General features: G+C 66.1%; 5 protein-coding genes across 5 annotated transcripts in view; 3 read left to right on the top strand and 2 right to left on the bottom strand.

Moving 5' to 3' along the window:
- Window positions 1-48: 48 nt before the first annotated feature.
- On the top strand, window positions 49-6,089 carry EMIHUDRAFT_223061 (hypothetical protein; the record flags this gene model as incomplete). The annotated part of the gene is made up of 5 exons (XM_005792555.1): window positions 49-70; window positions 706-5,510; window positions 5,564-5,659; window positions 5,749-5,936; window positions 6,029-6,089. 5 exons carry the CDS (start codon window positions 49-51, stop codon window positions 6,087-6,089), a joined length of 5,172 nt encoding a protein of 1,723 aa, XP_005792612.1.
- A 3,071-nt stretch (window positions 6,090-9,160) lies between these two features.
- Window positions 9,161-10,307, bottom strand: EMIHUDRAFT_454330 (hypothetical protein; the record flags this gene model as incomplete). The annotated part of the gene is made up of 3 exons (XM_005792554.1): window positions 9,161-9,524; window positions 9,601-9,909; window positions 9,977-10,307. A coding segment is annotated over one exon (210 nt), but the record flags the coding sequence as incomplete, so codon positions are not given.
- Window positions 10,308-15,095: 4,788 nt separating this feature from the next.
- EMIHUDRAFT_454329 (hypothetical protein) lies at window positions 15,096-21,110 on the bottom strand. Its single transcript, XM_005792553.1, has 17 exons — window positions 20,599-21,110; window positions 20,254-20,428; window positions 20,136-20,166; window positions 19,913-19,965; window positions 19,657-19,718; window positions 19,087-19,254; window positions 18,680-19,018; window positions 18,506-18,640; window positions 18,045-18,210; window positions 17,641-17,831; window positions 17,295-17,447; window positions 17,190-17,216; window positions 16,936-17,084; window positions 16,635-16,829; window positions 16,513-16,558; window positions 16,125-16,292; window positions 15,096-15,758 (listed from the first exon to the last, which is right to left on the bottom strand). The coding sequence occupies exons 1-17, from the start codon at window positions 21,085-21,087 to the stop codon at window positions 15,186-15,188; spliced, it is 3,120 nt and encodes a 1,039-aa protein (XP_005792610.1). The 5' UTR covers window positions 21,088-21,110; the 3' UTR covers window positions 15,096-15,185.
- Window positions 21,111-22,669: 1,559 nt separating this feature from the next.
- On the top strand, window positions 22,670-23,392 carry EMIHUDRAFT_223055 (hypothetical protein; the record flags this gene model as incomplete). The annotated part of the gene is made up of 3 exons (XM_005792552.1): window positions 22,670-22,794; window positions 23,197-23,274; window positions 23,344-23,392. 3 exons carry the CDS (start codon window positions 22,670-22,672, stop codon window positions 23,390-23,392), a joined length of 252 nt encoding a protein of 83 aa, XP_005792609.1.
- A 762-nt stretch (window positions 23,393-24,154) lies between these two features.
- The window catches only part of EMIHUDRAFT_223054 (hypothetical protein), a gene marked incomplete at both ends in the record, with an annotated part of 1,573 nt that continues 606 nt past the window's right edge, over window positions 24,155-25,121 (top strand). The window contains 2 exons of the mRNA XM_005792551.1: window positions 24,155-24,628; window positions 24,725-24,847. Of these exons, the coding sequence (XP_005792608.1) occupies window positions 24,155-24,628; window positions 24,725-24,847 (597 nt within the window). The remainder of the gene's footprint in view (window positions 24,629-24,724; window positions 24,848-25,121) is intronic.

The following is a 25,121-nucleotide window of genomic DNA, read 5'->3' as shown; positions in this document are numbered from 1 at the left end:
CACCGAGTTTCTTTTCTAAGCCCCAGGGGCATCTGCTAACCTCGATCGATGTTACCTCCGGTCCACACGGGTACTCCCGTGCTCCGTCCGTCTCCCATGCTTGCCCTCGGGGGGCCGTCTGCCTCTCCCTATCTCTCGTCTCAGGCTCTCTCCAATTCTCGCAGCGACCACCTTCATGCCACCTCGCGGTCGTCCCACTCTCGTAATTCTCTCTGTCCGCGCCATCCGATGTCTGTCTCGCGGTCATGCCACCTCGCGGTCATCGCTCTTGCGACGGCGCCGACGCTTGTCCTTCCCATGCCTGCCCGGCTTGGAAATTCTTAGAGCAGCAAACTCGCACGTCCAGCAGTCGCAGTCCGGTTCCGTGCGGCGTCGCTCTCGCGGCCGTCATGCACACTGCAGCCCTTCTTTTGCTCGCACCCTTCGCAGTGCCACCAGCCCTCGGATCGCCGCCTTCACGCCGGCCGCCTCTGCCGCCGCCACCTCTCCCTCTGTCACCGCCAGAGCCGCCCGCGCCGCCATCTCCGCCACCACCCTCATCGCCGCCACCTCCTCCACCGCCCTCACCCCCGCCACCCTTGCCGCCACCGCCATCGCCCCCCGCTCCCTTTGCGCCGCCGCTGCCGCCCGTGTCCCCACCTCCGCCCTCCCCTCCGCCGCCCCGCATCGTCAGCACCGCGGCTGAGATAAGGGAGGCAGTCGCAGAGAATGTGACGGCGGTGAGGCTCTGCTTGGCCGAAGGCGCAGTCATTGCGCTCGCTGGACAGCCGATTGTAATCGCTACCGGCTTCGTCACCATCGAATCCTTGGGCAAAGGCGCCACCATCGACGCCGAGGGCTCCTCGCGCGCCTTCATATTGAAACAATTCACGACGCTCGCTCTGCGGAGGGTGCACGTGCGCGACGGCTGCACGTGGGGAGGTGAGGGAGGCAGTGAGATCACACGAGGGCACAGTGGCGGCGGCTGTTTCCTCGTCAACGTCGGAGCGCGGCTTAACCTCATTGAGCTCGAGGTGTCGGGCTGCCGGATGAGGGAGGGCGACAGCGACGTGACAGACAACGGGCACACAGCCACCAACCCATATGGCGGTGCGATCGCGGTGTACGCGGGGCATGTCTTGCTCAACAGGACAACCCTACGAAACAACTCGGCCCTCGACGGTGGCGCCATCTTCGCGTCTCATGGCCTCCTCGTGGTGATCGAGAGCCTGCTGCAGGACTCGCGGGCGACGCGGCTGGGCGGCTGCGTGCTCCTCATCGCGCGGTCGTTCGCCTACGTGTCCGGGTCCGCGCTGCAGGGGTGCCACTCGGACGGGTCGGGCGGAGGCATTGCGGCCGAGGACGGCGCCTTCATCGACATGCATGACTCCAACCTCTCCAGCTGCAGCTCCCTCTCCAACGCGGGCGGCGTTTCGCTCGGGCGGTCAGGCCACGGGGTGCTGCTCCGTACTAGCCTGAAAGACTGTAATGCAGGGAGGCAGGGTGGCGCGATCTGGGCGAGAGGCGGCACCCTCTGGCTGATGGACTGTAACATCCAGAGCTGCACTGCCGTCGAGGCGGGAGGAGGGCTCTACAGTGAGGTCGCAGCGGTGACCATACGAGGCACCGAAATCAGCTGGTGCTACGCGGGTCCGGCCACCGATGAGTGTGCTTTCGACGGCGGAGATGGGGGCGGCCTCTCAATCCGCGGCGGTACACTGCACGGGAACACGGTCAGCATCCGAGACTGCCGCGCTAAGAGGAACGGCGGCGGATTGGAGGCCACCTCGGGCTCCTTGGTGGTACTGAACGCATCGAGGCTCGAACGGTGCCAGCTCCACGAGGGCTTCTACGGGCAGGGGGCCGCCATCTACACCGCGCACACGGCCAATGTGACCATGCACAACACCACCGTCTCGAAATGCCACTCGGAACTGCTCGGGGGCACGCTCTATATTGAAGGAGACCTGAAAATGATGAACGAATCGACAGTCACGCAATGCCACTGGAAAGGCGTCTCCGTCTCGGGCTCCTACGAGTCGGCCGAGACTGGCGGCATCATCATCGTGCTAGGACAGGGCAGGCTAACGATGACCAACTCGAGCGTCGAGAAATGCACGCTCATCGACCCCCGCAGCACCGACAGCACCGACCCGGCTGCGGTCCGAGAAAGTAGCAGGTACGCAGTGGTGTCTGTGGGCGACACGAGCGTCGTCGAGATCTACCACTCGGTGTTTCGAGAGAACAAGGAGGCGCGCTCAAATGACATGCTCTTAGGAGGCGTCGCCTCGTTCATGATTCAGAGCGGGTCCTCACTCCTCGCTGTCCAGCTGCAGATTGAGCTGCCCTGCATCGATGCGAGTGTAGCCATAATCGACAACCAGGCAAAGAATCTCCTCCGGACGGACCTCCTCCATCCCTCGATCGACTGGTCAAAGAGAGTAGCCTCCCCCATCGTCGCACCCTTGAGGCCCTTCGAGCTGTCCTGGTGGGGTGCCTACATCTCCGGCCAACTAGCCGACTTCTGGGGGTATGAGAGTCCGGATTTACGGGAGAGACCGGGCGCGGACGACGGTTTCGACGTTGGCGACGACGTTAGAATCTACTTGACGCGATTGGGGGTGGAGCCGGACGTGATCAAGTCGCAAGCGGATTGGGAAGAGGCGCCGCAACCTCGCATTGCGCTGTTCGAGCTGCAGTACACACTTCCCCGTGACTCCAATGCCAAATGCCCCAGCACGCTGGCCTGTGACGGTGAAACCATGGTTTGCTCCGCCGATGGGGTCGCAGTCATGCGCAAGTCGCTGTGGTCAGAGCCGTGCAGCGCGCAAAGCACTTGCGAGACTGGAGCTGTCTGTTCCCCTCACAACGTCTCAGAGACCGCAAACCTGTCCACTTCGAAATGCACGTGCGAGGAGCCGAACCTGCCGGCGCCCGATGCCCCGCATTGGGAGGGCAAATCGCTCGCGCCCTACGTGCGAGAATACGGATGCCTGTCGCCGCGCGAGGTGAGAAGCATCGGGCTGGACCACCGCAATGAAGAGCCCCTCGAGCTCACCAAGACGTGGGAGAATGACGTGCAGGTGCGTCCGCTAAAGATGTTCCTCGTTGAGACCACAGCTACTGGCATCCAAAAGCAGGAGATTCAGTGGAGCATCGACACAAACCACCCCGACTGGTCAGAGTGGCTGACGGTGGAGCCAACTCGGGGTGTCATCCCAGCCGACGAGCAGATTGACCCGGTTGGAGGCAGGGTCATCGCAAATGTGACCGCGACGACCGCGGGCGTCAGGGAGAAGGATACGTTCATAGCCAAGCTGAACGTCACGGTGAGCGTGCTCGACAGATCTCGCCCCATCACAACCCGTCGCATCCCTCTGGGCGGAGGCAGAGGCGTCACCGACGCAATCACCGGTGCGATCGGCGGAGTGATCGACGGAGCGATCGACATGCTCTCGTCTGACCCGTCCGCAACCGCCGAACCCCTACCCGGCGGCAATGCCAATGGCAGGATGAGGTCAGAGGAAAACGTGATTGCGAGCATCCCGGCCACGTTTGGATTTGTCGTGAGCCCCAAGACCAGCATGTGGGGCAAGCCGCGCGCGCACCGCTGCGTCTATGGTGGGGAGAGGCAGGCGGCCATCGAGGCAGACAACGCTACCCAGTACAGGCACAGGTGGGTGTTCGATCTCGGCACAACCGGCGGCCTGGGTGCGGACGGCAACCCCATCGAGATCCCCTTCACGATCTGCGACTTTGAAGGGTTCAACCTCAAGCACCCGTTGGGAGATGAGACACCTAAGACGGAAACGGCAGGGGCACATGACGCGAGGGGCGTGGTCGTGAGGGACGTCGGCTTCGATCCACGCACACCGGAGTTCGTGTACACGACTGAGGGCTGCTGGCTAAAAGGAACCGGACATTCGTGCTACAACTATGTCAAGGACCAATTTGGCTACCGCAACTCGACCAACCCATTTGACTGCTTCCAGCAAAAGAAAAATATCACGTACGACTCGAAGGGCAAGTACACTCTCACCCTAGCCCCCCAAACGGTCCAGACTTACAACCTCCTGCTCTTTCTCGTGAACCAGTCGGACGGGAGGGAGCAGCCGTGCGGAGAGTACTTGCTCGACGAGGGTGATCCAACAACGGCCACCTACGCGATGATCCAGGTACAGATAAAGTGCCCCGATGGCTTGATTGAGCTCACGGATAAAACTTGCGGCTGCAACAGAGGGTCGTCGGTGACTGGCAGTGTGTGCGTGACCGACACGTTGTCGCTCGTCCTCCTCTTCCTCGGCGGCCTCGCCTTCGCCCTGTTCCTCATCGCACTGTGCGTCTGCGCGCGCCGCACGTGCATCCAGCAGCGGGCCGCCCTCGCCGCCGCGCGGAGGGAGCGGCGCGAGCAGAACAAGCGCGTGCGCACGGCGATCCACGACGCGACCACGCTCAAGTTCCCCCTCTGTACGATGCCGCTCACCCGCTTGCGCGAGTTTGGACGGCTGGTCTCGTACGAGGAGGCGCGCGACGCAAACGTGCTCGTGTGCTGCGACTCGTGGGAGAAGGCCACGTCCTTCGCCGCGAGGCACCCGCTGATCTTCATCTCGCACCAATGGCTCGCCTTCTCCACGCCCGACCCGCACCTCGCGCACTATCCGATCATGATCCGGGCGGTCGAGCTGCTGGCGGAAAAGCACGGCCTTGCGCTCGAGGACTGCCACATCTGGTGCGACTATCACAGCATCCCTCAGGCCAACGACGCGACCAAGACGCTCGCGATCGGCTCCATCGGCCTGTACGCCGCATGCACCTGCCACTTCATCGTGTGCGCCCCCGAGACCTTCCACCTCGACACGCGCCTCCGCTGCGACAACGAGACCTACCTCGCGCGCGGCTGGTGCCGCCTCGAGCAGTGGGCCTTCATGGCGGCCAACGGCGTCGAGGCGATGCACTACTGCGAGCTGCACGACGGCGCCGCGGTCGGGCTGCACCCGGTCCTCGACGTCGCTTCGTGGCTCGAGACCTCCATCAAGGTCTTTATGGGCGACTTCACCGTCGATTCCGACAAGTGGTTGCTCGTCGACGTCGTTCTCGGCCTGTACGGCCTAGCGTACATCGCCAAGCTTCAGCGCGAGGCGGCGACCAGCGTGAGGGGTCGCGCGGTGTTGGATCGGCTCGACATCGACATCGAGCCCGCCGGGGGGCATCCCCCCTCGCCCGCCCGCGAGAAGAGCGTCGTCCAGTGGTGGGACCTGCTGCAAGCGCAAAAGGCATCCATCTTCCCGTCGTACCTCTTTGGGAACCTGCTCGACCTGCTCGAGTCGGAGCTCTCGGAGGCGATGAATCGGAGCAAGGGCGCGCGCCGCAAGAGGCGGAAGCGACCAGCCGAGAACAACGGGGGCGCCAAAACCTCGCCACGCGAGCCAAACGACGTGAAGCGGCTGGCGCACGGCCGGAAGCCCGAGAGGCGCAAGTCTGCCGCGCTCTTTGACCGCGACGGATTCGAGACGGCACTGGAGCGAGCCCGTGTGGGCGCCGCATATCGAGAGGAGCGTCACCCCGGCCACGCCGGTGTCCATAGGCGCTGCACGCGAGCGCCCGGCTGTACAAGCGCACCATCGAGCCGCAGCCGACGACGCTGCGGGGGGACGCCGCCTCTGGCCGCGTCACCGCGATGGTTGCGTCCCTCAGCGCCTCGGCGTGCAGAGAGAAGAGGGCGGTGCCCGCGCAGCGAGGCCCGCGAGACGCCACACTTTGCGTCCGTAGGTGCGCGACGCTCTGAGCGTGGCCAGCGCCGGCCCACGCGAGCCCGAGATCTTGAGCTACAGCTACCTCGAGCCCGACAGTGAGGACGACGACGGCGACGCAGAGGACGCGCCACCGCCGGCCTACCAAATCACCACCATAAAGGGCGCGTTCGACGACGGGAAGGACTCCCTCGAGCCTCCCGCCCGGTCCCCTGCGGAGCGAGTGGGAGGGAAGGAGTCTCTTCTGTGATCTACTCGTGTCATTGCGCCCAGGTTGGCTTCATCGCGTGCTGAACCAGGCGTTGCCTCTGGGGCTTTCGCCCGACGCCGCACTTGACTGTCGGTGTTTGGTCTGCCTAGCACACTGCGCGGCGCCGGAAAATACGTTGTTGGTAAAAAACACACTGAGAAATTAAGAGCCATGCGAGAAGCCGATGATGAGAGAGGTGTGGCAGGGGGTTCTAGACCCAACGCGCAGATGAGGAGGCTGTGATCATGCAATAACCAATATGCGGCTATGCCGACGAGCTCTTCCAGGCGTGGAGAGACGGCAAGATCGTGCGGCGAAAGGACTTGCCGGAGAAGGTGGTGTGGCTATGACTTTGTGGACCTTTGCGAGAGGTGGCGAGCGGAGCAAGAGCGGTGTGCGCGCGTCCACGCTGCGCAGCGGCTCTCCCGCGACCCCGGCCCCTCTCGCAGCCGCAGCCGTAGCAACAGCCCCAACTCGCCGCTCTTCTAGAGTGTCGGGTAGTGACCAGGGGTGGAGGGGACGGGGATTGAAGATCCCTCATACCAAGATCGTGCAGGGCGGGGACACATGACGTGAGACATGACAACAACAACATGCACATGCACATCTGTGCTTGCGCATGCACGTCATCTGTCTGCTTGCTGTCTGTCTGTGCTTCTCGCTCGCTCGTGCGAACTTGGAAATTGTGCTGACCTCCTTTCACCTCCTATATACTCTCCTCTGCGACGTGGCTGTGTGTGTTTGGGTTTGTATGTTTGCGATTTGGATTTTGGATTTTCACTGCAATTTATTTATTATTTATGATAATCTACCCTTGCACTGGCCGGCTCGTCCGCCGTCCCTCCGGGATGTGAGGGGCCGATGAGTCCCTCGGCCCGCGCGGAAGTGTCTCGGCCAGTGCAAGGGTAGATTATCGTGGAGCCGGACAGACAACGCAGCCGCGAAGGGCCCGAGGTGCTTCGCCGACGGTGAGGCGGGCTGTGGTTGGAGCCACCGGGCGGGAGGCGGGCATGGTCCATTAGCGATAGAGGCCACACCGGCGTGCGAGTAGCAGAGGAGGAGCGCGGTGGTGGGGAGCATCGCCGTGAGATGTAGAATGAGAAGGCACGAAGGCACAGATGATCAAACAGGACAACAACTGAGAACGCGATACAGTGGGTTGCGGGCATTAAAAGAAAACAGGATCGCGCGGCACGCCGCCGTTTCTAAGCCTTTCCACACCCCTCACCCACCCCACGCCGTGGTTTCTTATACGTACTACCACACTTCGTGAACAGAATGGAAGTCGCAGGAGCGAGAGGATGAGCTGAGCGTGGCTGCCTCCAGACTGAGAACGCCCTCGAGTGCAGAGTGCAGAGAGGGAGAGAGAGAGAGAGGCGTGTCGCGTGTGGCAGAGAAGGGTGTTGCGTGTGTTTGTGTGTGGGCGGCGCCCGCCGACGAAAAAGTGCCGTTTCACACGCGCGAGTGCCATCTATCGTCGCCGTCGGGGCCAGCCAGCCGCCATCGCCGCGCGCTCCACGGCGCACGGACGCGGACCACTGTCAGCTTCCACTCTCCGGTCACCTCCGCGCGATGCCCACCTCCTCGCGCCTAGACAGGGGGGGTGTCACAAGTACGTATGGTACCCCGGGTTGAGGCGGCGGTGGTGGTTTTATTGCGCTACCACGTACCACAGCGCTTGGGCCACATCAGCCCCAGCGGTCAGATCCGTCTCCTCTGAGCTCTGTCGATCTTGATGCTTATTTAAAAGAGATGTGTCAACCCTTGTCTACTCCACTGGCGCCGAGCAGGAGGGCCCGGCGCACAACCCCTGTGTGCAACTCACCCTCCACACCCCGCACCGTAGAGGGACGAGTGGCCCGGGTCGCTCCGGCACCTCCCCTACCCCCACGGTACCGCACCCACTCCCTACCCTCATGGTACCCGAACCCTAGGGGCGAGTGGCCCCGGTCGCTCAGGCCGCCGCCGCGAGTGCCGCGAGCTCCGGCGCGCGGTCCGAGTCCGTCGCCCGCGCCGCCTGCGCCGCGAGGTTGAGGCAGGGGCGCCGTGTCTAAAAAAGAAAACCCACCTGCCCGCCAAAAGCGAAGTGCAGCGCGGGGGGCAGGGGCGCCGTGCCTTGGACTCGGCCGCGAGGTCGTCATAGGCGGCGAGGAGGGCGGGCCAGGCGCCTACGCGCTGAACACACCAACATCAGGGCGGGAAGACGGTGTTGTGCAGTGTCTTCAGAGAACCGCGTGAGTACGAGGGGTGCGAATACAGCGAACACAGCTGAATACAGCGGAATTCGTGTCTCTCGAGTGCTGGTTGGGAGACAAGAACACGTATGGTCCGACACATCTAAAGTGGAAGGGTGGGGTAGGGGAGAAGTACTCTTGAGGGAAACATTGGACCGTCAGGCCCCGGGGACTGGCCAGCCCGACTAACACAACCTTCAGGAACACCATTTTGCGGTCCTGAGCGGCCGTCTCGGAGCAGAAGCTTCCCTGCCTCCTTAGCCATGTTGCGGTGCCCTCGCGCCATCTGGTCCACGCACGCACTGCTCGCAAGTAAAGCGTCTTCACAGGTCGGCAGATACGCCTCACCTTCAAAAAGGTGGCTGCCTACCCCAAAGCCCAGCCCGGTGCATCGATTTCTCTTGACGATTTCACTTTAAAACGCTGGTGCAGATGGGGTTTTCTCTATAGAAGTCGGAGCCTTGCGTCGAAGGAGAGGCAGCGTGCGGCTCCGTGGACTCGGCCATCACCCGCGGGTGAGAGGGCGATAGGAAGCACTCCCGCCCTCTGAGGCGGCCGTCCGAGTCGGGGAGGCAAACACACAGCCATCCTCGCGGGTGTGGGCGGCCTTATCGGCCCGCTATACTAACCCTTAAGTCGGCCCTTCCTCGGGTCGGCTTCGGAGGCCCCGCAGCCCTAGCCGGAGCTAAGGGGCCCGGCTTTCTCGGCGCTAACCCTAGGGGAAATCGCTCCGGAATAGGGTTCCCGGCACCATCGGGCGGCGCCACACGGATGGAGGGAGTCGGGTTTGCCATCGGCGGGCCGTGAGGGCGCTGAGAACTGAAGGCTGAGTTTTCGCTCCCACTTTCGATGTGTCGGAGTATGCGAGGACGGCCCGTTCTGCCCGTTCTCGGGCTAGTCAGCAGATCTAGCGCAGAGAGGGCGATGAGGCGGAGGCACGCCGCAGCGGCAGGTGCAAAGAATTGGTATGAACAAGCGTATCAGCCGCTATACACACGAAGTTGTCACGGCTACCCTTTGAGTCGGTGTTCGTCTCGGTGGCGAAAATCGGTCTACCGCCGCCACGCGATTGCGCGCGCGCGAGGGCTACTCGAGACAAGCTTGATGGCCTCCGCCGCTCCTCCTAGTCTGATCCGCCTCTCCTCTAGCGCGGAGGGCCTCATCTCGCCGGGGAGAAGTGCGGTGATCCGCCTACCGCCTTAGGCACTTGAACGGCGTCACGGTGAAGGCGGGCTCGGCCGCTGCCTCCCAACGCCTTCGAAGGCCGAGCCGCGCGCTCTCGCGCGGGTTGTGAGCCGCAGGCACGCGCGCCTGCTCGGGGACGCGCCGGGGAGTCGTGTGTGGACCGTTAAGAGAGCCGGGAAGGTCCGTTTGACGGTGCCGATACCTTGGATGCGACCGGCATGATCGGCGAAAGTAGCGCGGTCCTCCGCTGCCTACCGACGCCTTCCACGGCCGAGCCGCGCGCCCTCGCGCGGCGTGTGAGCCGCGGGCACGCGCGTCTGCTCGGGGACGCGCCGGGGAGTCGTGTGTGGACCGTTAAGAGAGCCGGGAAGGTCCGTTTGGCGGTGCCGATACCTTGGACGCGACCGGCATGATCGGCGAAAGTAGCGCGGACCTCCGCTGCCTACCGACGCCTTTCACGACCGAGCCGCGCGCCCTCGCGCGGCGTGTGAGCCGCAGGCACGCGCGTCTGCTCGGGGACGCGCCGGGGAGTCGTGTGTGGACCGTTAAGAGAGCCGGGAAGGTCCGTTTGGCGGTGCCGATACCCTGGACGCGACCGGCATGATCGGCGAAAGTAGCGCGGTCCTCCGCCACCTACGGACGCCTTTCACGGCCGACCCGCGCTCCATCGCGCGGGTTGTGAGCATCCCGTACCCGAACCTACTCGGGGCGCCGCCGCGACGGCCTGGATGGCACGTATTTTTGGCCGGTGGTGCCTCTGTCCGAGTCGGCGGCGGCAGCGGCGATGAGGCCGCGGCGCAAGGGCGGAGCAGAACCGCCGCAGCGGCCTGCGGCTGCGCCGCGCGCCCGCGCGCGGAGGAGGGGCGTGTGTGAGTCAGTGCTACGCGGTGCCGCCCTTGGAGAGGCGAGAGAAGCCGGTGTGGCAGGCAGGTTTAGCTTTGTCGGGCGGCGCGAGCCGCCTCGCCGCACGCGGCCCAAATCAAGACACCACACCAGCTGCGCTGGCAGCGGGCGCTGGTCGTCTGGCAGGCAAAGGGGCGGCTAAACGGCATGGCCCGGATCGCGTGCGCCAGGCCCCGCGCGCAGAGGGCGGCTCTCTGAGTTCAGGGCGACACAGAGCGCTCGGCAGCAGCTGTGAGCTCTCAAAAGTCGCTGTTCACACTGGCGACACCGGTTTCTTCTTTTATATCTTCATGAACCGCTGGGGGAGGAATAATTTCGTGCCCAGACCGCCGTACTGGCACGGTAGGATCGAGATCCGCGAGCGAGAGATGGAATTGGAGCCCTGGTGCGACGGGTTAGGTGAGCTACCATCACTGTCTTAGTGCGCGCGCCCCGCATGGTCCGACACATCTAAAGTGGAAGGGTGGGGTAGGGGAGAAGTACTCTTGAGGGAAACATTGGACCGTCAGGCCCCGGGGACTGGCCAGCCCGACTAACACAACCTTCAGGAACACCATTTTGCGGTCCTGAGCGGCCGTCTCGGAGCAGAAGCTTCCCTGCCTCCTTAGCCATGTTGCGGTGCCCTCGCGCCATCTGGTCCACGCACTGCTCGCAAGTAAAGCGTCTTCACAGGTCGGCAGATACGCCTCACCTTCAAAAAGGTGGCTGCCTACCCCAAAGCCCAGCCCGGTGCATCGATTTCTCTTGACGATTTCACTTTAAAACGCTGGTGCAGATGGGGTTTTCTCTATAGAAGTCGGAGCCTTGCGTCGAAGGAGAGGCAGCGTGCGGCTCCGTGGACTCGGCCATCACCCGCGGGTTAGAGGGCGATAGGAAGCACTCCCGCCCTCTGAGGCGGCCGTCCGAGTCGGGGAGGCAAACACACAGCCATCCTCGCGGGTGTGGGCGGCCTTATCGGCCCGCTATACTAACCCTTAAGTCGGCCCTTCCTCGGGTCGGCTTCGGAGGCCCCGCAGCCCTAGCCGGAGCTAAGGGGCCCGGCTTTCTCGGCGCTAACCCTAGGGGAAATCGCTCCGGAATAGGGTTCCCGGCACCATCGGGCGGCGCCACACGGATGGAGGGAGTCGGGTTTGCCATCGGCGGGCCGTGAGGGCGCTGAGAACTCAAGGCTGAGTTTTCGCTCCCACTTTCGATGTGTCGGAGTATATTCCGCGTATTCCGCTTCTAGGGCCAAGCGCCGCACGAAGCGAGCGCCGAGAGCAGCGCCTGTTCACAGCTGGAGGTGTGAACAGACGCCAATCACAGGCGCCGCACGAGGCGAGCGCGGAGAGCAGCGCCTCGTCCGCCTCGATCTGGCCCGCCAGATCGGCAGCCGGCTGAGTGAGCGGCGTGCAGCTGCAGCGCGGTCGAGCTCGCGTCGGCGCCGCGCAGCAAACCTAACAAAAGACATACACGCGCCGTCTGGCTCAACACAAGAAAAGAAAACGCGCGGCGGGCCGCGCAGCAGGCCTAACAAAAGACATACACGCGCCGTCTGGCCCAACAACAAGAAAAGAAGACGCGCGCAAGGGCCGCGCAGCAGGCCGAGCTGGCCGCACGCGCGCAGCGCATAGACGAGGGAGCGGTCCGACGGCGACGGCGCCCCTCGATGCCGCTCCACCGCCTAAAAAAGAAAACCCGCTCCACCGCCTCACCCACAGAAGAGCAGGCCTTTGGACAAAGAGACGCAGGGCGCGGACGATGCCGCGCCACGGCCGGGAGGGGGGAGGAGAGAGAGGAGAGAGGAGAGAGGAGAGAGGAGAGAGGAGAGAGGAGAGAGGAGAGGGAGGAGAGAGGGAAGAGGGGGGAAGGGGAGAGGGGAGTGGGGAGAGGATGGAGAGAGGGGGGGGGGGGGGTGAGGGGAGAGGGAGGAGGAGTGGGCGGGCCTCGTCGAACCAGCCCGCCGCCAAGCACGCGCCAACCGTCTGCTCGCGTAGGTGCGCCTAAAAAAGAAAAAAAACGCGGTTGCGGAAAAAGAAACGCGCCCTCTCTCTGCTCGCGTAAGTGCGCCAGACCGCCGCCGACGCGGCGCGGGGCCGCTGTCGGCGCTGCTGCCGAGCTCCTGCGCTGTGGGCTTCGCCATCGGGTCCTGAGTACGTCGCCGACGCCACCTGCCGCTCGCCGCTGCCTTGGACTTCCCTGCCATCAGGCAAACACACACACACACACACACACACACACACACTATTAAGAATCGGGTAATAATTATTAATTATTAATCATCGGGCGGGGGCGCGGCGCGGCGGCGAGCGGCGCGAGGCGGCGGCGCGGCGAGGCAGCGGGCGACGCAGTGCGGGGCGGCGCGGCGGCGGGTGGTATAATTGTTTATTAATTAATTAATAATGAATTAATAATTGTCGGGCGGCGGCGCGGCGCGGCGACGGGCGGCGCGGAGCGGGGCGGCGCGAACATCTGCTCTGATCAGGTGACGCGAGGGCGCGACTGCGTCGCTAGATTTGATTATTCATCTTGGGTAACCTCGAGTGATATGAGTTCAAGTAATATGAGTTGACCTCGCGTATTGTATTCCACGTCCTGACCTAATTAATTAAGTAATTAAGTAATTGCGTATTGTATTCCGCTTCGGGTATTCGTAAGTATTCCAGGGGCGGAGGAAGGGGCGGGCGGCGTGGCGGAGCTGTCTCGACTCAGTGCAGTGTACCACCACCCACGCTGTAGATGGACAGAGGAACCAACAGAGCGCAGTGGGAAGGGGAAGGGGGGAGAGGCTGCGAAGGGCGAGGGGGGGTGGAAGGGGGTGGGCCGTGCTATGCCACCTGCCTCGTGCGCACCTCTATTCTGCTCCGCAGGACATACGAGGATGCCTTAATTGGATGGCTCACATCGAACCCTCCCCCGCCGCCGCCGCCGCCGCCGCCGCCGTTACCACCGTTGCCGCCCCCGCCACTAGAGTGCTGTTCTACGGCTCTTTTGGGGGTCTGCCTGGTCTACCGGCAGGGGGGAGAATGCGTTTGAGAAGACCCTAGTAAGGTTCGTGTCTTGGAGGCGACTCAGTTGCACGCTGTGTTTCTGTGGCAGTCGGTGTTCACTCCACCTCACCGGAACCCAACCGGAGGCAGCGTCTCCACATCATGTCGATCGACACCGCTTGTGATCACACACGCACACACTCACACAGACTCACGCACAGATCAATTGGTCGTCCTAGGATACCTCCTAACTTGAGCAGCAGCAGGGGCCCGGCGCCGGCGTCTCGACCGCCGTAAGAGCTACAAGCGCCGAGGGGGAGATCACCCACTGCCACTGCCTCGCACGTCGCAGCGAGTGAGGAGCGGGGTTTGTGGTCCTTTTCTCACACCAAATATAAAAGAGCCGCAACGCGAATGGCAACAGCCGTTCGGTTTGGGGCAACAACAGCCATTTGCCGCAAAATCCCCGCTTCCTTGGCTGCCCCTTGAACCACGCGCCCTGCACTCCTTTCGTGCCTCCCCCGAGCGGTGCTCTGAAAACAGCCCAAGACTCTTTTCGCCTCGGACGTGTACGCAATCAGTGACTCGCTTCACGCCGCAGCTCGTCTTTCGGCTTGACACGCAACGTCGCTCTCCTGGATCGCCGCTCACGCGAGTGGGCTCAGTCCACGAGCACCGGCACGTCGACCACCTTTTGCTTCTTGCTCGACGGCTTGGCCTTCTTGGCTGGTGGCGGTTTGGCCTTCTTGGCCGCCGGCTTTGAGCCGGCCTTTGGCTTGGGTGCGAGGCCCTGTCCCTTCGGGCTGTGGGGCTTGCCGGCAACGGTTGGCTTGGGTGCGAGGCCCTGTCCCTTCGGGCTGTGGGGCTTGCCGGCAACAGCCGCGGGCGCGTAGAAGCGCGCGCACTCCTCGAAGGCCTCCCGAACCTCCGCCACTGATGCAAACCTGCCGCCGCGGTGCGTGTCCACGGTGACGCCGATGTTGTCGTACATCCAGGTCCACAAGTTGTCGAGGTTGTCGAACCCCGGGCTGAGGCGGGTGTACCCGCAAGTGCTTTGGTAGTAGCCCCACTTGCCGCGGCGCATGTTGACCTCGCGTCCCATTTGCTTTGGTGTAAATTCCTGCGACGTGGAAACAGGGCGCTTGTTTATGCTGCGATGAGGGCGTTGCCGTAAAGTGCGATGCGTGACCTTGGCGCTGAGCGCGCTGGGAGCCGTACTGGAGGGTGGGAGGTTGGGTGGTGTGCGCGGCAGAACTACGAGGCGACGTCGTGGGTGGGCGGCGACTGCTTGCTTCACCTGGACAGTCAGCCGTGTTTAGCAAAAAGAATTTCCCCCGCGCCTCCCACAACTTTGTCCTATACGAGTTTTGCTTCACCTGGTAGCGTGGTTTTACCTCACACCCATGGTCTGACAGTGTGCCGGCAGTCGCCGAGCAGTGTCGCTCACACAAGCCGCAGCACAACTGACTGAGGGCCAGTGAGGGCGAGCCCATCGCTGTCACAGCTGTGGCAGCCGCACAGTAGGCTGTGTCAGCTGTGCAGAGTGTGTGAGCAGCAGAGGAGCTGCTCTCCAGGCTTCTGTCGCAAAGAGCTGCATGCCACCGAAAGCGCTGTCGAGGTTCGCCGAGCGCGGCGAAATCGGGGGACGCCGTCACCGACGAGCGCGTTGGAGTATTCACTCCGGACAAAGACGGGGACACAGCGGACGGTGCGGGGTGTGTCCCCGTCATAGCGGCGAGGCGCGGGACCGTCTGTGTGGCGAAGTGGGGGTCGCGTCCCCCGATTTTGTTCAACCCAGCATCCACACCCTTTACACGTAACTGCGGTAACAATACCTAGAGCCGTAGGCCTCACCACATATGAAGACAACAGAGGGGGCGCCCGCAGTACACTCTGCCCCGGCGTGAGGGTGGCGTCAAGCCGCGCACGACGCCTCGACCAGCGCGCGGAGCGGCGACACGGAGCCGGCCACCACCTGCTCGTCGAGCAGGCCGCCGTCCATGAAGAAGTCGGCCAGCCGCTGCACGTCCTGCAGCAACACGGTGCGGTGCGCCGGCGCGTATCTCCGGTTGGGCGCCTCGAGCACCGCGGTGAGCGCCAGGCTAAAGGTGCCGAGCACGGCGAGCAGCGCCTGCTTTGACCAGGCGGCGAGCGCGACGCCGCGCACGATGGCGGCGAGGGTGGGGTTGAGGCGCGTCAGCAGCGGCGCGAGGCGCGAGGCGGGATCGAGCGGCGACGGCAGGTAGAGCTGCGTGAGGAAGGCGGAGCCGAGCTCGTAGTAGACGACCTTGCGCGCGACGTACTTTGCGATGGCGTCGCACGCCGCGTCGCACTGCGACGCCCCTCCCGCCATCAGCGTGTCGACGCCGCCGCCGCCGACGCGCGTGCGGGCGAGGGCGGTCAGGTCTGGCAGCGATGCAACCAGTTTGCTCGCGAGCTTGCCCAGCTGCTCGCGCGCCCACGCACAGTTGTTGAGCCGCAGGCAGAGCTGCTCGAGCGGCTGGGCCTCGAGCGCCGCCTTGTTGGCGGGCGGGCCGGCGGCGGCGCCCTTTGCGCGCGAGGAGCGCGAGCGGCCCGCGGAGGTGGCCGGCGCCTCATCCGAGGCGACTGCGCTGGCGGCCCGACGCGCGTCCCCCTCGAGTGCGGAGGCGGGGAGGGGGACGCAGCCCTCGGCGACGATGCGCACGTACGACCCGACCTTTGGGGAGGGGGCAGGAAGGGGGATTGGACGGCCGCGGGGGCGAGGTTCCGCGGTGGGGAGAGAGCGCAGCGGCGCGCATCGCCGCGAGATGCGGGCGGCGGGGAGGCGTGTGGAGGCGTGGAGGCATGGAGGCGCGGTGCGGTGCCGGCCGACCTTGCGCTCGACGACGTCGGTGAAGGCGCGCAGGTCGGCGGGCTGGAGGGGCTGCAGGCTGGCGAAGCTGATGAAGACGTCGCAGAGCTGGTCGAGCTGGGTGAAGAGGTCGACCACCGACGAGGAGCGCAGCACCGCCGGCCGCCCCCCCGAGATTGGCTCCCACGACTGCGCGGCGACGGGGGCGGGGGGTGGACCGTGAGCGGCGGCCTGGACTTGTGTGCTCTGGAGCAGGGCCTCTACGAGAGCCGCATCTCTCCGCCGCATCTCTCTGCCGCATCTCTCTGCCGCATCTCTCTGCCGCATCTCTCTGCCGCATCTCTCCGCCGCATCTCTCTGCCGCGTCTCTCGACCGCGTCTCTCTGCCGGCCGGCGCCTCGAGCTCGACGGCGCGCCCGATGGACTCGGCGAGCAGCGCCTCGAGCTGCGTGCACCTGCCGAGGGGCGGTGGCGGACACGGGCGGGTCTGCTGGCGGCGCCGGCCGGCCTCGGGGCTCGCTCCGCGCGCACCAGCCAGCCGAGAGGTTGGCGCAGAGCTGCTGCAGCTGCGGCAAGGCGGGCTCGCCGCACACGGAGCGGAAGGCGGCGGCCAAGGGCGAGAGCGCGCGGATGGCCTCGAGGGCGTGCGCCTCGATCGTCACGAAAGTGGAGAGGGCGGGCTGCAGGTCCTCGTCGATCTCGCGCTCAAAGAGGCGCGCGGCGTACCTGCGGCGTGAAGGCGGCATGGGCGAGGAGTGCAGAGGAGCACGCGGGGTCTCGAGTGCCAGCTCGAGTGCGGGCGTCTGTGTCCCGCGGTCTAGACGGGACGAACCGCAGCGCGCTCCCCTCCTCGTCGGCGGCGCCGTCGTCGACGCACGCGTCGAAGCAGCGCGCGAATCGGCCCTCCGCCTCGAGCTCATCGCGCACGGCCGCGGCCAGCACGCCCACGCGCCAGCCCTCGAGCGCGAGCTGCGCCGCCGCCTGCCGTGCGCGGCAGCTCGCGGGCGACTCCTCGCCGCCGTCGGCCGGCGGCGGCGGCGCGGCCGGCGCGGCCGGCGGCGGCCGCCTGCTCAGCGCGAGCCGCACCCGCTTGACGTGCCGGACGACAGACGCCTCGATAAGCTGCTGCGCCTGGACGCGCAGCCCCGCGGCGGCGGCGGCCGGCGTCGCGTCCGCGGGCTGGAGCGCGACGATGCACTGCGACCAGACGGCCACCGCGAGCTCCATCTCGTCGAGGCTGGCGCCATAGTGCCCGCGGTAGTCGCGCAGCTTGCCGCCCAAGTACGAGACGACCGCCGCCAACACCTCGAGCCGCCTGCGAGCCACCCACTCGGCCGTGCGCGCCTACGGGACGCGCCGTGACAATCTCGTCGACGCGTCGTGGACACGCATGTCGCCACCCCCACTCAGCCGCGCGCGCGCGCGCCGTCGCGTCCGCCTGCGACCTGCGAGCCGCCGCCGACTGCCGCCTGGCTGGGCTGCTGCGTGTGCAAGCGAGCTCGAGGTCGTGCAGCGTCGCGTCCAGCGCCTGCGTCACCGGCCCCGCGAGCAGCTGGGCGCCGGCGCCGTCCGCCATCTCGAGCCGCTCAAAGGCGACCACCAGCTGGCAGAGGCGCTCGCTCTCCTCGCCGACGAGGAGGGCCCGCCAGCTGCAAGAGAGCGACGAGAGGACGGCGTCGGCGTCCGCCGCCTCGCACGCGTACCCCTCCTCGGCGAGCGAGCTCGAGCCTAGCGGCGCTGAGGCGGTGGTGGAAGCGGCGATGTGGGAGCGCCATGCGTTGTTGGCGGCGGCGACTTTGGAGAGAAATGGCGACGATTGAGGGGTATGGCGGTGAGGGGAGCATATGAGGGCAACAGCGCTCGCAGCAAGCTGTGGGGAGAGCGGTGGTGGTGGTGGTGGTGGGGGGGGGGGAGAGTCCAGGCGGCGGCGGCGGGCGCCACCGTATGTGGCGCCGAGCAAGCTGCAGTAGAGCCGGAACCCGAGTTGGTGCGGCCACTCGACCGCCTCTCCGGGCGCGCGCGCGTCGCCGCCCCTCTGTCCCGGCTGCTCGTCGCCGAGCCCGAGCTCGGCGAGCGAGACGCGGAGGGGGTCCTCCTCGCTCCTCTCCTGCTCCGAGGGGGCTAGCCTCTTGGGGGGGCGCGGCCGCCGCCGCCGCCGCCCGCAGGGGGGTCGAGGAGGGCCTCTGCCTGGGGGGGGGGGGGGGGCCGTTAAAGCCCCGCCGGGGGGAGAGAAAATGTCGGGTGAGGGCCCCCCCTTGCCCCTTCCCGGGGGGGTAAGGAAAACCCCCCCCCCCCCCAGGGCCATTCCAAGGGGGGAAGCGGCACGGGCGGGAGAGAACGAGAGAGAGGGGTGGCGTTTGCTCTTCGCCTGCCGGCGCAGCCGGGCGAGCGTGGCAGAGGACATGCCGCGCTCGTGCAGCGCCTGCAAGCGAGAAGTGCGGTGTGAGGCGCGTCTCCGGGTCGCTCGTCGTGCGCGGCGCGGCTGGCGGCGCATTGAGAAGGAGCAGCAGCTGCCGCATGCCAAAGGCGCGCACCTCCTGCTCACAGCCGGGTGCGTGAACCGAGGCTGCTCACACCCCACGCCGCGCTGCCGCCCCCTCGGCCGCCTCCGCGGTCGGCGACTGCGACGCGGCCTCGCTCGGCCTAGCGGCGAGGAGGAGGCGAGCGCGGTGCGCCGGGCACCCTGCCGGCTCGGTGGCGACGCGGCGGAAGGTGGTCGGCTCGTCGGTGCGCAGGAGGAGGGCGAGGCAGCGGTGCGTCCGCAGGGGCAGCCCGAGCCGGCCGCGCACAGTGTGGATTAGCTCCTCGCTGACCAGAGGGCCGCCGCCGTCGCCCGCGGCGGCGAGCAGCAGCGCCTCGTACGCGGCGACGCGCAAGTCCTGCTCGCTCACCTCGACTGCGAGCGGCGCGTGCACCTGCTCACACGCAGGGCCGTGAACCGGCGCCCTCCCCGCATCACCTGCGCGCCCAGCGGCGCGTGCACCGGCGCCGTCGCCACCGGCGCGGGCGGCAGGATGCCCGCCCTGCCAAACTCGTCGCTGTGTGCGCCGCTCGCGCTGCGGCCGAGCCCGGACGGCGTGAGCACGAGCGGGGTGTGCGCCGGCGCGGGTGTGCGCGCGAGCAAGTCGCGGGACGAGACGACGATCTTCACCTACAGGCGGCCCGAGAAGGGTCCGGGAAGGGTCCGGGCAGCCCGCGGGACGAAGAGACGGCGATCTCGACGTCCGTGGGGGCGAGGCGCAGCAGCGGCGGCCGGGCGCCGCCGTCGTCGGGAGAACCGTCGGGCGGCGCCGAGGCGGACAGCGGCGGCGACGGAGAGTGGGGGCGGTCGGCGGGAGGCGAGGCGGTCGGCGAGGCGGCGGTGGGGTCGGAGCGCGCTGCCGGCGGAGTGTGTAACAGAGTGGGTGGCGGGACGCTGCCGCTCATCACTGCAGCGGCGGCGGCAGAGGCGGAGGCGGTCGTCGCGAGCGCCACCTGCGGGCCGTGTCGTGGACGTGTCGTGGACGTGTCGTGGACCCGTCGTTGCCGGCGGCGGCCGAGGCGAGGCGCGCACCCTCGCGCGGGAGCCGCTCCACGGCAGCCCCTCCTTGAGGACAGAGTCGAGGTGGGGCAGGTCTGCGAGCGGGCCGGAGCCTGCAGTGCGTGGGCGCAGCGGGGCGAGGGCGTGGGTGCAGCTGGACTGCAGTCTGGACACGGCCGGACAAAACCGTCTTGCGGTGTCAGGAGAGCTCGCTGGAACACGGATGTCAGAGGAGCTTGGTAGGCGTGAGAAGAGCTCGCAAGAAACACCGCATCTAGGCGGCCCGAGCCGCCGCGCCACGAGCCGAGCGCCTCCTGCAGCATCAGAGCGTCCTCCGCGTGCCTGCGAGCAGAGGAGGGAGGGGGAGGGGGGGAGGAGGGAGGGAGGAGGAGGGAGGGAGGAGGAGGGAGGGAGGAGGAGGGAGTGAGGAGGAGGGAGGGAGAGCAGCGTGGCCGGAGTGCGTCGGGCGGAGAGGCGGCAGGGGAGGGCAGCGGGGCACGCGCGATTCACACCTGTTTGACGCACGCAGCGCCTCGAGCAGCCCTGAGTGCGGGGGAGGGCGGGAGGGAGGGCGTGTGGCGAGGGCGTGCGGTGTGTGCGGAGGCTTCTCGGAGGCGTCTCGGAAGCCACCTCCCGGCCGCAGGTTGACTAGCGCGAGAGGCGCGGCCAGCAGCCCGTCCTGCAGGACAGCCGCGCCGGCCGTCTCGCACAAAAACATGGCGAAGGCGTCCTCCGCCACGGCGAGGCGCAGCGCCGCCACCGCCGGCGTCGTCACCTCGCTCGCGTCGAGGGCGAGCTCGAGCGCCTGTGGTCCGTCATCGCGACTTTCGCTGTCTGTGCGGGAGGAGCTCTCTGCTGGAGAGAGGGGTGGCAGGGCTGGCGGCGAGGGGCGGCGGCGGCGAGGGGCGGTAGCGGCGAGGGGCGGCGGCGGCGGTGAGGCCGGCGGTGGAGAGGCAGAGGGCTGCAGAAGAAGACCTGCTCCGCCAGCGCCTGCAGCGGCCGCAGCCCCTCGAGCACGGCCGGAAGTGGCATGCCGCGCCAGCAGGCGGGCGCATCAGGCCGGCGGAAGAGGTTGCAGTCGTCCCACTCGCAAAGTCCGACGATGTAAGGAGCGTAGGCGAGTTCCGCGGCCGGGAGTGATCGCCGCTCGACGAGCGAGCGCAGCTCCGCGACGCTGGGCCCGAGAACCGCCTCTGGCTCTCCCGTCGTGGCGACGCGGTGGAGCAGAAAGAGGGTCTTCGCCGTGGTCACGGGCCGCGCGCCGCATGTGGACACGCGCTTGGCCAGTGCGCTCGCGACCTGCTCCTGCAGTTCCGGCTCGCAGGACCAGCGTGCCACGGCAACCACATGCTTCTCCTTGGGCTCAAACAGGTCGTCTGTCGTCGCCTTGAAGACCGCCGTGGAGATCTCGTCCATGGCTGCGGTCTGCAGGTTCCGCAGGCCGGCGGCCAGGCGGCCTGCCATGACGGTTCGCTCACCTCCTCGCGCCGCCTCCCTGGGTTCGGACTTTTTGCGGGGTATGGTTCGGACTTTTTGCGGGGTAGGGTCGGCGCCCTGGCGCCGCGACCATACCCCCCCACCCGCACAGGACGTCGCCTCTGGCCAGCAGGACCATACCCCCCCACCCCCCACCCCACCACACGAGCGCGTTCTGTCAACAGGTAGGTACTGTCTCCCGTATTCCATAATAACGGTTTCTAAACCCAGAGTGTCAGAGTTTGCACAATCCTTTGTTGGAGTTTTCGACTTCCGTCCGTTCGCTTGGATACAGGGTGCTGAGAGCGGCCGAAAGGCAACTCCCCAGGATTCAAATTCCGCTCGCTGTCTCACATCTGTGGTTCTGCTAGATAGCGACAGGCACCTAATCCCTGCCCTCCCTCTAACCCTGCACAAACACGGTCGGGGACATGTTTCTTTTTTGCCCATCTCACATAGAGGTGTCCGTTTTATTTATTTATTACCCTCCCTCCCCTTGCACCTCCCTCCATTAATTTTCCCCCTCCCTAGGGCAAATTGTGGGGCCAGGATACGCAGCAAGGAGGACGGAGTTGCGCCGAAAGGCGAAAGAAGCCGCGAGAACAAGGGACCGGCAGGCGGCGGCGCCGCAGGACGAGGCAGAAGAGAACGACGCGACAGAGGAGGAAGTGACAAGGGAGGGAACGACGAGAGTGGGTGGGACGACCGCGGGGTGGCATGAAGGTTGCAGCGAGAGTCGGCGAGAGACTGCGAAGAGAGATAGGAAGAGGCGGACGCCCAAGGGTGGGCGACGGCTAGCGCACCACACCCCTCTTCTTAAAATCCCTGTGTGGTGGCGGCGTGCCGTCCTCCCATCCCTCCGTTACAGTGGGTTGCGGGCATTAAGAAAACAGGATTTCGCGGCACGCCGCCGTTTCTAAGCCTTTCCACAGCCCTCACCCACCCCACGCCGTGGTTTCTTAGCTCCGGCCGGCACTCAGGCCAGAGCCGGCCCCCTAAGGATTTTAGGTAAGAGGTCAGCTGCGGTCCGCGAGGGCGATGCCAGAGTCTGCCGCCGAGTCGGCTCTCTGGATGACGGGAAGACGCACACACGCCTCCATCTCCACTCCACTCAGAACTCACCGTAGACTTGGAAAGTGACAAGTGCGCGCGCCGCAGGCGAAGAGAAATTTTGAGCTGGGGCTCCCCGCTCCCGTTCACACTCGAGACTCGTGTCTGGCCTTTTCTCGGGGCCGCGCCTGCGGCGCGCCGTGGTTTCTTAGATTTTTGCGGAAATCTCTTGGTAGGGTTTCTTAATGCGACGTTTTCTTAATGCCCGCAACCCACTGTAGGTTGGGTGTTTTCTTTCTTTCTTTCTGGGGCTCGTGCACGCACATTCACAGCCTTGTTATTGAGAAGAAAATACTTTTGCGCTGGTCTGTGAGAGGTTGAGGTGCGAGCCCTGGAGGCCCTGGGAATGGGGGGAGACTACCCTACAACCCGCGGGCCTAGAAGGCCCTTCACATTCCCAGCATCAAGAGCTCGAAGACGCCGGGGGCTTGAGCGACGTCGAGAGCGACGAGCAGAGAAGATGTCGGGCTCGGAGGAGCGGTACCGTGACCTGGACCGCGATAGGAGGCGCGACCGCGACCGCAGCCGGGACCGTAGCCGGGACCGCGACCGCGACAGGCGGCGCGACCGCGACCGGCGCGACCGGTCACGCGAGAGGGAGCGGCGGCGCCGCAGCGACCACTCGGACGACGAGGATCGCGACCGGCGCCGGCGCCGCGACTATTCGGACGAAGAGGAGACGGACAGGCGCCGGCGCCGCGACGGCGACACAACCGCCGGCCCGCCACCGGCAGGGCCGCCGCCTGCCGGGCCGCCGCCTGCCGGGCCGCCTCCGGCAGGGCCGCCGCCGGCCGGTCCGCCGCCCGTCGGTCCGCCGCCGACGGGGCCGCCGCAGACCAACGGCGTGTCCAACGGCGATGCTCCCATGGCCAACGGCGGCGGCAGCTCCGCCGGCGGCGGGGGTGCCGATGAGGAGGCTGCCGCGAGAGCGCAGGAGGAGGAGATGGCGATGATGGCGGCGATGGGCTTCCCGGTCGGCTTTGACAGCACGCAGGGCAAGGGGGTGGACGACAAGCGCTGCAAGGCGGAGGGCGTGCGGCGCAAGGAGAAACGCGTCTACCGCCAGTGCGCCGCGCTCCTCGCCCAGCCAGCAGCAGCAGTCCGCCGTCTCACGCGCAGCGCCCGGGCGTGTAGGTACATGAACCGGCGCGGAGGCTTCAACCGGCCGCTCGACGAGGTCTGAGACGGACACCCCCCATCGCGCCCCGCACGGGGCTCGGGCCTTCAGGCCTCCTCCCGCCCGCGGGGCCGGAGGGGAGAGGGCGGGCGGAGGGCGCACGGACGGGAGCTAGGGCTGTGGGCAGCGCAGCAGAAGCGGGGCGAGGCGCACGCAGGGGCGGCTCTGCCCGCGCGGCGCGGTTGCAAAGCTACTTAATCGAGCCCCGCATACACGGCGGGGCGCCGGCGTTCTGAGCATGAGTTGCAGTTGCGAATGCCGCCGCGTTGCGGTCGTATCTATATGAATTGCTTGACACTCGTTTGGGTTTGCGTATTGCGACATTATAAGCGAGAGGGAGTGTCGCAAAGGTATAATATTGCAGTGATGCAGTGGTAGCGGGGTAGCGCATCACCGATCGTCACCGGACTCACGACTCACACGTTTTTGGAGCTGAGTGTGCGTTGTCTGTTGATAAGCCGCATGCATGTGGTACGCACAGTGGTGTACAGGGGACGTGGAGCGGTGAGGACTGAGGTAGGTCATCATTGTGTGTAGGTCTGAGCGGTGCCTCCCCCCCAGCCTCCCCCCTGGGCCGCCCTGGCCCCCTCCCCCTCTCGACTCCCCCCCACCCCCACGCCCACCCAGGGGACACACGGCTGCGGCAGCCCCCGCGGCCGCGCGCGCCCCAGCGCGCCGCGCCGTCACTCTCCTTCACCTTGCAAGCAACACTGCTGAAAAAAAAAACACTCGGGGGCGCGTGCCGGCGCGTGTGCTAGACGAGCAGTCATGCCCAAGGCAGCGAAGTCCAAGAAGGCGCCGCCGCCGACGCCGTACGCCGAGCCCAAGTCCAAGAAGCCGGAGCCCACCGGCCCCGTCTGGGAGGCCAAGCCGAAGCACTTCGGCATCGGGCAGGACATTCTTCCCAAGCGCAACCTCACGCGGTACGTGCGGTGGCCAAAGTACGTGCGGATCCAGCGGCAGCGCAAGGTGCTGTACCAGCGGCTCAAGGTGCCGCCGTCGATCAACCAGTTCACCAACAAGCTCGACAAGAACGTCCAGACCAACCTCTTCAAGCTGCTGCACAAGTACCGGCCCGAGTCCAAGGCGGAGAAGAAGGAGCGGCTGCAGGCGTCGGCCGAGAAGGTGGAGAAGGGGGAGGCGGACGAGTCGAAGAAGCCGCTCTTCATCAAGTGCGGCATCCACCACATCACCAAGCTCTGCGAGCAGAAGAAGGCGCAGCTGGTCGTGATTGCCGCCGACGTGGACCCGATCGAGGCGCGGCTTTGGCAGACGCCGACCTGCGGGGGTTAGTTGCACAGAGCCTAACCCCCGGTGCCCCTCCTGCTCCCCCTTCAGCTGGTCATCTGGCTGCCGGCCGTCTGCCGCAAGATGGACATCCCGTACTGCATCATCCCCTCCAAGGCGCGGATCGGCGCCCTCGTGCACCAGAAGAATGCGACCGCCATCGCGCTCACCGGCGTGCGGCCAGAGGCGCCCCCCCCCCCCATGGGCCTCTATGATGGTTCTCAAGGCTGGTTGGCCTTTTTCCTTTTTCCTATAACCTGGGGGAACCCACAGTGGGGTCCGATCGAAACGACTCGTGTCTTGCGTTTCGAAGCTGCACTCCCGCCCTGTGAAGGCACATTAAGGGGGGCGAGGGCTCTGCGCGGTTCGACTCGGTTGATTCTGGAGAGAGGAGCTCTCTCTCATTCCGGAAACGTTTTTTGGGGCTGCCCCAAAGAGTCCGGCGGGC

The sequence above is a fragment of the Emiliania huxleyi genome (assembly GCF_000372725.1).
Source record: "Emiliania huxleyi CCMP1516 unplaced genomic scaffold EMIHUscaffold_107, whole genome shotgun sequence".
NCBI lineage: Eukaryota > Haptophyta > Isochrysidales > Noelaerhabdaceae > Emiliania > Emiliania huxleyi.
Note: the sequence above shows the minus strand (reverse complement) of the source record. Positions and strands in the feature narration are given on the sequence as shown.

What these genes read in the sequence shown, in the direction of transcription:
- EMIHUDRAFT_454329 (XM_005792553.1), bottom strand. Translation starts at nt 21,087, where the DNA reads ATGGCAGGCCGCCTGGCCGCCGGCCTGCGGAACCTGCAGACCGCAGCC. An exon ending in TGCAGGCGCTGGCGGAGCAG is followed by an intron (nt 20,429 to 20,598) that starts GTCTTCTTCTGC and finishes GACGGACCACAG; the next exon opens with GCGCTCGAGCTCGCCCTCGA. An exon ending in CCGAGTCCATCGGGCGCGCC is followed by an intron (nt 16,293 to 16,512) that starts GTCGAGCTCGAG and finishes GTCGCCGCGCAG; the next exon opens with TCGTGGGAGCCAATCTCGGG.